This window comes from Gopherus evgoodei, chromosome 19 (assembly GCF_007399415.2).
Source record: "Gopherus evgoodei ecotype Sinaloan lineage chromosome 19, rGopEvg1_v1.p, whole genome shotgun sequence".
Classification (NCBI taxonomy): Eukaryota; Metazoa; Chordata; order Testudines; family Testudinidae; genus Gopherus; species Gopherus evgoodei.
This window is the reverse complement of record NC_044340.1, coordinates 4,561,622-4,574,546: the sequence shown is the minus strand read 5'-3', so window position 1 is coordinate 4,574,546 and position 12,925 is coordinate 4,561,622. Positions and strand designations below refer to the sequence as shown.

General features: G+C 57.2%; 1 protein-coding gene across 2 annotated transcripts in view; it reads right to left on the bottom strand.

Annotated features, from left to right (window-relative positions):
- Positions 1-7,375: 7,375 nt before the first annotated feature.
- Positions 7,376-12,925, bottom strand: part of ROBO4 (roundabout guidance receptor 4) — an 82,934-nt gene continuing 77,384 nt past the window's right edge. For both annotated transcript variants that reach the window (XM_030538445.1, XM_030538448.1), the window contains exons 19-20: positions 11,784-12,017; positions 7,376-8,395 (exon numbers count right to left, since the gene is read on the bottom strand). In XM_030538445.1, the coding sequence (XP_030394305.1) occupies positions 8,220-8,395; positions 11,784-12,017 (410 nt within the window). In that variant the 3' untranslated portion in view covers positions 7,376-8,219. The remainder of the gene's footprint in view (positions 8,396-11,783; positions 12,018-12,925) is intronic.

Sequence of the window (12,925 nt, the reverse complement as noted above, 5' to 3'; positions counted from 1 at the left end):
TGACATTGTTAAGCTAAGTCGGGATGACCATCCTGTTGTGCAGAAAGAATAGCAACTATGGCAGGCGACCAGCTTGGCTTAACAGAGAAATCTTTGGTGAGCTTAACTACAAAAAGGAAGCTTACAAGAAGTGGAAACTTGGACAGATGACTAGGAACGAGTATAAAAATATTGCTTGAGCATGCAGGGGTGTAATCAAGAAGGCCAAATCACACTTGGAGTTGCAGTTAGCAAGGAATTTGAAGGGTAACAAGAATGGTCTCTTCAGGTATGTTAGCAACAAGGTGGGCAGGGAAAGTGTAGGCCCCTTACTGAATGGGGGAGGCAACCTAGTGACAGAGGATGTGGAAAAAGCTGAAGTACTCAATGCTTCTTTTGCCTCAATCTTCACAGACAAGATCAACTCCCAGACTGCTGCACTGGGCAGCACAGTATGGGGAGGAGGTGAGCAGCCCTCAGTGGTGAAAGAGCAAGTTAAGGGCTATTTAGAAAATCTGGATGTGCATGAGTCCATGGGGCTGGATGCGCTGCATCCGAGGATACTGAGGGAGTTGGCTGATGTGATTGCAGAGCCATTAGCCTTTATCTTTGAAAACTATGGTGATTGGAGGAGGTCCCAGATGACTGGAAAAAGGCTAATGTAGTGCCCATCTTTAAAAAACGGAAGAAGGAGGATCTGTGGAACTACAAACCAGTCAGCCTCACCTCAGTCCCTGGAAAAATCATGGAATCAATTTTGAAGCACTTGGAGGAGAGGAAGGTGATCAGGAACAGTCAACATGGATTCACCAAGGGCAAGTCATGCCTGACCAGCCTGATTGCCTTCTATGATGAGATAACTGGCTCTGTGGATATGGGAAAAGCAGTAGATGTGATATTCCTTGACTTTAGCAAACCTTTTGATATGGTTTCCCACCGTATTCTTGCCAGCAAGAAAGCTGGCTAGATCATCAGGCTCAATGGGTAGTGATCAATGACTCGATGAATAGTTGGCAGCCAGTATCAAGTGGAATGCCCCAAGGGTCGGTCCTGGGGCCGGTTTCATTCAAGATCTTCATTAATGATCTGGATGATAGGATGAACTGCACCATCAACAAGTTCATGGATGACACTAAGCTGGGGGGAGAGGTAGATACACTGGAGGTTTGGGATGAGGTCCAGAGTGACCTAGATGGATTGGACCAAAAGAAATCTGATGAGGTTCAACAAGGACAAGTGCAGAGTCCTGCACTTAGGATGGAAGAATCCCATGAACTGCTACTGGCTGGGGACCGACTGGCTAAGTGGCAGTTCTGCAGAAAAGAACCTGGGGATTACAGTGGACGAGAAGCTGGATATGAGTCAGTAGTGTGCCCTTGTTGCCAAGAAGGCTAACTGCATATTGCGCTGCATTAGTAGGAGCGTTGCCAGCAGACCATGGGAAGTGATTATTTCCCTCTATTCAGCACTGGTGAGGCCACATCTGGAGTATTGTGTCCAGTTTTGGGCTGCCCACTACAGAAAGGATGTGGACAAATTGAAGAGAGGCCAACGGAGGGCAATGAAAATGATTAGGGGGCTGGGGCACATGACTTATGAGTAGAGGCTGAGGGAACTGGACTTATTTAATCTGCAGAAGAGCAGAGTGATAGGGGATTTGATAGCTGCCTTCAACTACCTGAAAGGGGGGTTCCAAAGAGGATGGAGCTCGGCTGTTCTCAGTGGTGGCAGATGACAGAACAAGGAGCAATGGTCTCAAGTTGCAGTGGGGGGAGGTCTAGGTTGGATATTAGGAAACACTATTTCACTAGGAGATTGGTGAAGCACTGGAATGGGTTCCCTAGGGAGGAGGTGGAATCTCCTTCCTTAGAGGTTTTTAAGGCCCAGCTTGACAAAGCCCTGGCTGGGATGATTTAGTTGGTGCTGGTCCTGCTTTGAGCAGGGGATTGGACGAGATGACCTCTCGAGGTCTCTTCCAACCCTGATATGCTATGATTCTATGATTCTATGATTTGATCACAGCCTATAAGTACCTATATGGGGAACAAATATTGTCTAAGGGGCTCTTCAATGTAGCAGTGAAAGGGCTAACTCGGTCCATGGGTGGAAGCTGAAGCTCGACTAAGTCTGACTAGAAATAAGGGGTACATTTTTGACAGTGAGTAATTTCCCAAGGGTCGTGGTAGATTCTCCATCATGGGCAATGTTTAAATCTACATTGGCTGTTAATCCAAAAGCTCTCCTCTAGGCATTATTATGGGGCAGGTCTTTGACCCCTGCTATGCAGGGGGCCAGGCTAGATGGTCACAATGGCCCCTTCTGGCCTTGGACTCTATGAACATCTGCCCGACTGCCCCGTGCCAGGTGGTGAGTCTGGCTCTGCAGTCCAAGAAGGGGAATCGTAAACTCACAGGACTAGTGCAGTCCCCTGCACTTGTGGCAGAACTAAGTATTATCTAGACCATCCATGACAGGTGTTTGTCTAACCTGTTCTTAAAACTTTCTAGTGATAGAGATTCCACAACTTCCCTGGGCAATTTAGTCCAGTGCTTAACCACTCTGACAGGAAGTTTTTCCTGATGTCCTAAACTGCCCTTGCTGCAATTCAAGCCCATTGCTTCTTGTCCTGGACTCAGAGGTTAAAAAGAATAATTTTTTTCTGTCCTCCTTGTAACAACCCTGTATGTACTTGAAACCTGTTATCATGTCCCCTCTCAGTCTTCTCTTCTCCAGACTAAACAAACCCACTTCTTTCAATCTTCCCTCACACGTCGTGTTTTCTGGACCTTTAATCATTTTTGTTGCTCTTCTCTGGACTTTCTCCAATTTGTCCACATCTTTCCTGAAATGTGGTACCCAGAACTGGACACAATACTCCAGCTGAGGCCTAATCTGCACAGAATAGAGCGGAAGAATTACTTCTCGTGTCTTGCTTACACACTCCCGTTAGTACATCCCGGAATGATGTTCATTTTTTTTGCAACAGCGTTACCCTGTTCACGCATATTTCGCTTGTGATCCACTATGACCCCCAGATCCCTTTCCGCAGTACCCTTTCCTAGGCAGTCATTTTACATTTTGTATGTGTGCAACTTTGATTGTTCCTTCCTAAGTAGAGTACTTCCCATTTGTCCTTATTGTATTTCATCTGATTTACTTCAAACCATTTCTCCAGTTTGTCCAGATCATATTGAATTTTAATCTTATCCCCTAAAGCACGTGCAACCCCTCCCAGCGTGGTATTGTCCGCAGATGTTGTCAGTGTGCTCTCTGATGCACCGGTGCGCTGCCAGCCCTCCTCACTCAGGCATCACCGCTCATGGAGGATGTGCTCACACTCCAGCGCCCAGCCCATCGATCGCCCCGGAGCAGCACGATTGATTCTCACACGGGCTGGGCTGTTTGAGTGACTCTGGAGGTGAAGTGAAGGTCACTGAGTGCTGGCACACCCAGCGGGGCAGGCAGTGGGGGCTGGGCGAGGGGGGGCCGCAGCTCAGGCTAGGCCTGCCAGTGGTCTGGCTGTGCTGGGACCACAGAGCGAGCACCGACACGCCAGGCCTGCCTCACGCCTGAGCTCCTATCCTGAGCAGCAGCCTCCTTTAGCTCCCGGCAATGAATGGTGCCCACAGCACTGGGGCTCACCTCTGCTCCATGTCCTGCACCGATGGGGGGCCCAACCACCTCCCTCTCTGGTTCCTTCTCCTTCTGCGTCGGTTCTAACCATCTGGGCTGGACAGCACAACTGGCACTGCCAACCCTTCTGCCCTGCAGCATCCCGGGGCTGGGAAACCTGTCCCTGGCCCCCACAGGGGCTCAAAGCACAGCCGGCTGCAGACATGGGCCCCCTGCTGCTCCTCACCGGCTGCCCAGACCTGAGCTGAGCCCAGCTCCGTGGCAGTCCCAGGGCTTGTACTCACTACACCGTGCTGTGTACTCGCTGCCAGCGGCACCAGCACATGAGAAGCCAGAGCACAGAGACCCCAACAACCACCCCACCTGCATGGCCCCTCGCCCCGCCTCCCCCCAGCAGCCGGCCTTGGGGGACCAGCTGTGTCCAGACAGGAAGGCATGTCAGCCTGTGCCTCCCTCACAGAGCCTCCATGCCCTGTTTGCTCTCTCTCCTGGCCAGCCTCTGGGGGTTGTGTCCCCCATGTTGCCTCCTGTGTGGCTCTTTGGGTGGCAGTTTATACATATCCTCCCCCTTGCCCCAATCGCCGTGCAACAGCCGCAGTTCTCTGTTTGGGACCTTTCCACACACACACACACACACGGCTCAATCACTGGGTTTCCCCTTAAACACTGTCACCCTTCAGCATAGCAGCTGTGGTGAAAGTGCTGGCATTCCTGCTGGCTGCTGCCCCAGACACCGGCTGTGCACCAGACGTAGGCGCTCCATACTGCACCAGGGTCATGAGCTCCACAATAACAACGCAACTGTGTCCAGACACGTTCCCAGTCATCACAGCAGGGCCAGGCTGGGCACCGCATGCTCAGCGTGGGGGAGCTGAGCAAAGCCGGGCGGGGTTAAGATTTGGGGTTACGACGGCTAAGTGCAGGTGGGTACCAACATGGCGGGAGGCAGTAGACTATGTTTATTGTGGCCGGCGGGTGGGTTTAAAGGTGCCCTGCAAAGACCCCAGCTGGGGCTGGTTCTGCATCTCCACTGCCGGCCAAAGTCTGGTTTGTGCTTTCAGAACAGTTTGGTTTTTTTCTGGAGTCGTGTCCAGGTGCCAGGGCCAGTCCTGCCTGGCTCGGGCTGTGGCCTGCACACTGTCCTGAGCAGTTACTGGTATGTGAGTAAACGAAGTCCAGTGTGTTTGGAGCACTCAGAGTAACAATCCCCCAGCCACCCGCAGGCCATCAGGAACAGCAAGGGAGAGAAGACCTAATGGGTAAACTAGGAGAACTCCCTCTTTTCTCCCCCCCGCCTCCATGAGTGCTTTGTGCCCAGCACAGCAGCCAGCGGCCTGTATGCCACCCACCTGATCTGCCAGTCACCTTCTACATTGGGGCTTTACCACTCAGAAAGACGCTGGTTGGGGCTTTGTGTGCAGGTGAGCGTACCATGCTACCATGTTGGTGTTCGCACCCCAGTGTGCTCCCATCAATAGACATGGCTGACTGGCGCTGGGGATGGATGGGTGGCAATTCCCTGCCATGCCAGGGCAGAATTCACCCATCTGGGCATGGCTAACCCAGCCCTGCCAGCTGGACTGCACTGAAGGGAAGATTTCCCAGCCTAGCGAAACTCCTCAGCCCATCAGTAAGTGCCCAACAGACTCCCCACTATTTTCTCTCTGGGACATAAAAAAACCAGCACAAAATTCCCTGCCCAGCTGTGTTGTCTCGAAAGGGGCATGGCCAACACTTGGCAGCAGAATCCACGGGCCCGCTGGCTCTGGAGAAGCCCTGCAGGCCCAGGAGGAGCTGCTGGCTCCTGAATGGAGTTGATGTGTTTTCCTGCCTGGCCTGCAGATGCTAAACTCAGCATCCCCAGCCCCATCCACCCCAGGTGCAGGGAGATGTTTGCGGCCTAGAGGGAAAGGGTCTGAATGGCACTCAGGGCACAAAGGCTGATGATTAGGTGCCCTGCTGAGAGCCTGTGCCCTGTTCATAGTCCAGCCGGAAGCCTGCCAGGAGCGTCGATAACCCTGCCAGCCCTGGCTCTCCGCCCGCCCGCTGCACGCACATGGCAAAGGCAGAGGCTGTCACTCACGGGGTGGCTGGGCTGGCCCCACATGGAGCCTGCCTGACCTCTGCAGTACCTGGTTACCCTGAGATGACGTGTATGGCTTCCTGTAAGGCAGCGCGTGGATTTCCCCAGGCAGCCAATCTGGGACGGGTAGTCAGGTCCCTGGAGATGCTGCCGGGCTTGGGACCGTGCATGCGACTCTCCCAGAAGCAGGGCAGACATGCAGAGGCCTGGCTGCGGCTGCAGGTCCCCTGGCTCCAGGTCACTCTGGTCACCCAATGCCGATCTCTGCTCAATCCAGCCCAGGGCGTCGGGGAGGCAGAGCCAGGGGGCCCCCAGCAACGGTGCTCTGAGCCAGGCTGCCTGCACCGGACCTGGGGAGCCGGCCGAGCTGTGCGCCAGAGACCTGCACACACAGGCAGTGGCCACGCTGGGGCCTCATCTGCCCTGCACAGGAGCAAGCCCCCAGCCCAGCACTTTGACGTGCGGCTCAGGTTGCAGCTCAGCCTCTTGGCCCTCCTGTTCCCCCCCCACCCAAGCCACACCATACAGGTGCTGGCCACAGCTGTTTAGAGCACTAGCCCGAGTCTATTGACCTGGGCTAGGAGGTGTGCTCCAAAATGCTGTGTAGACATAACCCTAGAGCCCCAGCTCCATGCCCAACCCCTACAGTGCCCTGCCCTGATGCAGGGTCCAGGCCCCCTGGCCCAGACACCCATTGCCCAGCCCCCAGGAGCACAGCACTCACTAGGGCAATGCTGAAGGGAACTTGCCTCTCGGCCCAACCTGGAGCCATGCTGCTGCAGAGCGGGAATTAGCCGCACGGCCCCAGTCGTGGAGAGGTGTTGGCAGAGGCCTCGCCAAGAGCTCACCCAAAGCCCAGCTCCTGGGGCAGTTACATGTGCCTGGTTTCAGGGTCACAGAAACTCGTGCTCAAGGCTGGGGCATGTGGGACAACGTGCGCTGTGACCCATCCTGCAGGGCCGCCCGGGGCGAGGGGGCAAGTGGAGCAATTGGCCCCAGGCCCTGGTCCCCGCAGGGGTCCCCACGAGAATATAGTATTCTATAATATTGCAACTTTTTTTATGGAAGGGGCCTCTGAAATTGCTTTGCCCCAGGCCCCCTGAAGCCTCTGGGCGGCCCTGCCATCCTGAGCATGGCTGCTAGGCAGTGACAAGGCCTGGGGACTGGAGAGGCCAGAGCAATGCCCCACCTGCCCTGGGTGGTGCGCCTCAGGGGGGTGGGGACACGGGCCGCAATTTAACTGCTAGAAGGGACTCTCACAACGCTGAGAGCCCAAAGCCTGGGGTGCTGGGCTGAGATACCCCCAGAGCCACTGCAGCGTGTACCTGCCTAGCTTTAGCGCACGTTGCCGTGACTGTGGTGGAGGGGCCCACCACACGCAGAGCCCCGCGGAGTACAGGCTCCCTGCACTCTGGCCAGACAGCAGCCGAGGGCAGCCATCCCAGCGGGCGTGAACTGATTGCGAGAGACGCGAGTGCTGAGGCAAATGAAGCCCCCCGCAGGCTCTCCGATACAACTCGCAGCTGTCAGGAATTTGTTTCCAGCTGCCTTTCATTGCAGCGCGATGCCCAGGCGGTGGAGGGTTCCTGGGGCACTAACACACACGCCCCGTGGGTGCGACCCCCATGGCTTGCCGGGCGCTGTGCAGCGGGTGACTCAGCGGCCAGCAGCTCGCTGGAGAAGCTCTCTTTATTTACAGGAATAAGGCCCCAGCACTGGGAAATCAGGCAGGTTAGGAAAACGTCTCACAATAGCCATTAAAGGAAATATTAAACGCTCCCAGGCTAGCGCCTCGCAGAGCTGACCAAACCCGAACAGGCATTGCCAAACAACCCCCAGCTTTGAGTGTGGTGATGCCAGCTGGGTGGGCAGGACCACTGGGCTCCCAGCTCCATGCTGGGCAGCAAATGCAGCTGCAGGGGCCTCCAAACCCGGGGGTTCCCCGTATGCCCCAGGAAAAGCCCACTATGGCAGGTGCCCCAGACAGCGTCAAAGCAGAGATCGGCCCTGAAGCCAATAGCAGGAATCCTGGCTTGGCCCCCACATGGAGTGCCAGCCTAAGAGTGGGGCAGCAGGTGGAGTCCTGCCAGGGACCGGGCACTCAAGAGAAAAGGAGGCAACGTTTGCTGGCAAGAGACGCCTGTGCCAAGCCCCATGGCCAGGCTATGTTGCGGGGGGCTCCTCTCCTGCACGCAGCTGGTATGGAGCCTGGCGAGGCCTCCATGCTGCCCCATCTGCCTGGCCTTTCCCATCTCTCATGCTGAATGTTCCCCCTCAGCATGTGGGGCAGCCTGGGGAATCCCTTTCCCATGGGATCGCAGCCCATCTTGGGGGGAAGCGTCAAAGGCCTTTCATCAGGGATTCTGTTGCCAGTGACCAGGGGCCAGGTGTGTCTAGCAGGCATTGGGGGTGGGCACAGTAGTAGCCAAGTGCTCGCCCTCAGGCCCACGGTGTCTGGAGAGTCTCTCCGGGCTTTGAGCATTACAGATGTTGCACCCGCCTGGCATAGAACATGCTTGGCTTTCTACACCTGGACTCCTGTCGCCCCCATGTCCATGGGCGGCAGCATGACTCTGGTCTTCTCGTCCCTCCTGGGAATGGCAGAGCTGTTTGGCATGGGACTGTGGGCAGCAGGGCAGGGGGTCTGGCACTCGCCCATCGTCCCTGCTATGGGGCTGCTGGACTCCGACATGCAGGCACCTGGAAAGGAATCACCTTTTACTAATAGCGAACAGCAGCAGCAGCAGCTTAGCAGGCTCAGAGCATGACTCTGCTGTCCATGGACAGGCCAGGCCTGGCATGGGGACCCCAGCCCTGGGCAGAGCAATCCCTTCCGAGGGGACACGGGGTATTTTCCTTGTTCACAAGGAGATCGTTTTTACCGTGTTCCCCCTGCAGGCCGTGGGCTCGAGTCAAGGCTTGGGGGGCTCAGAGGAAAGAAACCCGCTGGCTCGTTTGGGAGTCAGGCACTGATGACAAGGGACGCTCTGAACCTCCACCCAATGAGCTTGTTTTCTCACGGGACAGGCACGATGGCAGGACTTGCCACGCAGAGCCATGGGCAGAGCCAACTGGCACAGAGCATGGGCATGCCCAGAGGCAAACCTGCAGTCTGAGGGGCTGGAAGGGCCGGGTCTGTCCTACTGCCTGCACAGAGCACTCAGCGACATGCCAAGGGCAGTGGGCTGGGAGACCTAGTGTCTCTTCTGGCTCGGGCACAGCCGCACTGCGTCACAGGTCACGTCCCCTCCTTGTGCACCCCGCACTGGGAAGTGGAACAAGCCCCACCCGCTCAGGGGTGATGGCCAGGAGCCAAGAGAGGCCCACCTGGGAATGGAAGGCTGCAGTGCAGGCCACATCAGCGTGTCGAGGGGCCAGGTCAAAATGTACCCAGCACAGCGCCTGGCCTTGGATCAAACCTTCTCCTCTGCCCCGTCCAGCCCCCCATGGAGTCAGGCATCGCTCCCACGTCATGCTCATGTAATCCAGTGCCCCTTGCCCTCCACTAGCCTGACCCCCAGCTCCATAGCAATGCCCAAAGCAGTCTGGCCTCACCCTCACCCCAAGGGGGGCCCATGTCAGCCAGTCACCTGCTAGGGTGTCTTGGGACTCAGCGCCAGATCAGCGCCTGCTGGGAGCTAATCACTGCACGCAGTACACTGCAGTGCCCCAGGGACGGACAGGCTGAGCCTGCTGTGGGGACTGGCAGTCCGGCTGGGAGCAGTGCATGGGGGCTGGGCTGTGGAGCTCCAGGGATGAGGCCACGAGAGGCTTTGCAAGTCCAGGTTATTTTGTGTGGAGCTGGTGTCTCTGAGCTGCATCCAGGGCCCCAAGCGTTTGTGCCCTAGAGAGCCATGTGCCGAGCTGGTAGAGTTCTTGTGCCCGTCCACCCCCAGTCCAGGCCGCACAGGGCTGGGGAGAAGCGTCCCCCAGGGCAGGTTATTCCCAAGTTCACTAAAATTTGCACCTGCCTCCAGACAACCTGGACTGGCCGGTGTCCTAGCTGAGCGTCTCACCTGCTCACTGAGGCATGCGTGTGTGCGAGGTTGTACAGGCCTGTCGGCCAGCTAGCGCATTGGCACTCAATGGGGAATCTGGAGGCGCTGGGCAGTGAGGGCTGCACATGCTGGCCCAGCTCCCTGAGCCCCTCCCTGCTTGCAGATGCCCAGTGGGACCCAGGCGGCGATGCCGCACTCCAGAAGCACACACCGCAGCTACAGGGAGGTCAGCATCACGCTCGATGGGCGGCAGGAGAGCTGGCTCGAACTGTGATAGCCCTGGGGGTAGGGGGGGCAGTGCCATGCTGTGGGGAGGCTGGAGCTCACCCCAGGATCTGGGCAGGCTGCTCCATGATGGCCAGCACTGTTGGTAATCTACAGAGAGCACACCCTGGAAGAAAGAGGTTGGGGGGGGTGATGCTGGCAGGCCAGGTGCCAGCTCATGCCAAGGTCCCCATGATTCTACTGGACACTGACAGACCCCGGGCTGGAATCACTGTAGCTCACATGGGGGTTAATACTGATCAAATAAGTATGAGGATGCTAAGGACGTGTTTAGTGGTTGGCCTCTAGTGAATGCCTGGGAGATGCCACCTGCATTGATCTGTATTCCATACTATTGGAGTGGCTGGAGGGTGAACCTCTATGAATCGCCACTAACTAGTACAGGGAGCTGCTCTTCTGCAGAAATTGTTACACCCCCTCCTGAAGGAGGACACCCAGTGATACCAGACAGGCTCTGGTGGGATCCTGCAACTGGAAACTCCTATATCCAGAGTGAGAAACTAAACGCTCTCCTGTCCTGCTCTCCTCCCCGTGAAGATGAGTTACAAGAGTGGACTCCTCCATGAGCTGAGTTTGCAGCTGAGACCACATGGCTGGAGGGGGATAAAACCCCCAGACAAAAGGAACTAGGTATTTGTGCTGCTTGGATTTGGGCATGGGGGCAAGGAAGGAGTTTTTTAGGCATAAGCAAGGGAGCCCCAGTGCTCAGCCTGTGTTAGCCCTAAAGGACAACAGAGCTTCCTGATTATAGACACCTCTGTTACCCTTTGAAAGCTAAGACTGTACGTCATTGGTGTGTGTCTCTATTCACTTGCTTCAACCTTGTAAATAACTCTAGTTTTCTTCTCCTAGGTAATAAATCTTCATGTAGTTTATTAGAGGATTGGCCACAAGCATTGTCCTTGGTGAGACCTAACATACAACTGACCTGGGGCAAGTGACTGGTCCTTGGGGACTGGGGGTACCTGACTACTGCTGTGATTCTTGGTCTTCAGGGTCACCTGTCAGGGAGATATGCTCTCGTGGGCACCCCGGGGCTGGCAGGGCTCCGTGTTCAGGCTGTCAGAGTGCCGGTGCAGTTTGCACTTGGGGCAGTTGGTTGGTTCGAAGTTTAAGGGTTTGTGCCCAGGTTTTTATCACTCTGTCCTGAGGGTGGCATTCACACTTGGGAGCACTACGGGGCAGAGAGTGTTCGGCAGCAGGAAGGGGCTGGGGCACTTATCCAAGGAGATGCCAGAGGGGACTGTTTGGGGATTTTTCCTGCTCCCGGTCACAGGCTGGGTGGGGAACTCTCCTCCCTTTCCTAGCCACTGGGTAGGAGCGGGCTCCAGGACTCACCCTTTGATCATTCTGCCTCCCCTCCTGGGGAGTCTCCCAGTGGGTTTTTCTCAGTGCTCCCTAAGGGTGAGCGGAGGGTGCTCCTGTGTCTGGCCTGGCTGGCACCTCGCCTAGGCACCATGTGTCACAGGGAGCTCCGCAGAGGACAGGATTCTGTTCCAGCCCCAGCGTGGGAGCAAGGCCTGAAGCCAGGGCTCTGGGACCCTGCCAGGAGGGAGGGGCCCAGAGCTCAGGCTGCAGCCCATGCCTGAACGTCTACACTGCAATGAAACAGCCCCACAGCCCGAGTCAGCTGGCAGGGGCCAGCTGCAGGGTCTAGGTGTAGACATGCCCTGAAGAGCCCAGGGATGCTAAGGGCTCTGGCTGATCTCCTGGCTGGGGAGGATGCAGCGCTGCGATGCCAGAGCAGGCCGGCCTGCCAGCGTCCCAGTTATTGTGTGCCAGCCAGCACCAGCACTAACACTTGCCGTTTGGCCCAGTGAGGGGCTGGGTCCCATTCAGTGCTGCCTTCCCCTCCAGCTTCTCAGCAGCAGGTATCCCCTCAGGCCTCTGGGAATACTTGGCCTCCATGTCCTCCAGCCAGCCGGTGCTCCACTCCCAGGTGGGACGGGGAAGAGGCTCTGCTCCAGTCCATGCCATGCCCTCCCAGTGCTCCGGACGGGGAAGGAACCTATCCAGCGGGGAGGCGGGTGGCGAGAAGTCTGTGGGAAAGAACAACCCCAGAGTTACGCTGTGAGGCTCACGGAGGGGGTGGGTGAGAGTCAGGGACCTCCGGGCAGGCCTGATGGTAAGGCAGCCCTGCGGCAGGAGAAGCAGAAGGGCAGCGTGGCTGCCACAGTGCAGGACAAAGGGCCAGGCCATTCCCACGTCAGTGTTCAGCAGGTGGAGCAGAGCTTGGAGCCCACTCCATGGGCTGCCAGGGCACGTGCTTCTCAGAGCAGGGACAGGCATGACCCTGACGTCCGGCCACTGAATGGCCACCGAGGCCTGACCTCGGTGCTCATGTGGCTCCCCCCAGCCCAGGGCAGGTGGCCTCTCTCTGCTAGTTGAGACGTGATGCTAGGGGCTAGCATCATTGCCACATTGCTGGCACCGCACAGGGCTGGTGTCCCATCCACGGCGCTGGCACCGCCAGCTGGCATCTCAGGCAGCCAGGCCCCTCTGCAGACACAGGGCCCCTGGGCTGCAGCAGCCTCCCGCCCCCTGGCTCCTGTCCAGCCTCGCCCTGGGGCCAGCTCTGGCCCTTCCCCTCACGGGCACAGGGTAGGTGCATGCCAGGCACACTGCGGAGTGGCAGCGCCGCTGGAGCTAGGCTGGGAGTGACGCACGGGGTGGCACTGCAGCGGGTGCTGGCGGGAGGAGGAGCTGCGCCTTGGGCCAATGAAGCTGTTTCATCTGGACAAGGTCCAAGCAGCCCGGAGAGGAGCTAACCCAGCTGGTTCCTGCTGGGCCCTTCAGGAAAGGCAGCGCCTGGAGCACGGTTGCCTGTGGACGAGGGGTGAGTTGTGTAAACATGGGCGCCATAGGGCATGGCTGAGCTCAGCGCATTAAATACCCTGCATAGCTCCAGGGCCTCGGTGAGGGGCATGTGGGTACCCAAGAGTCCCTG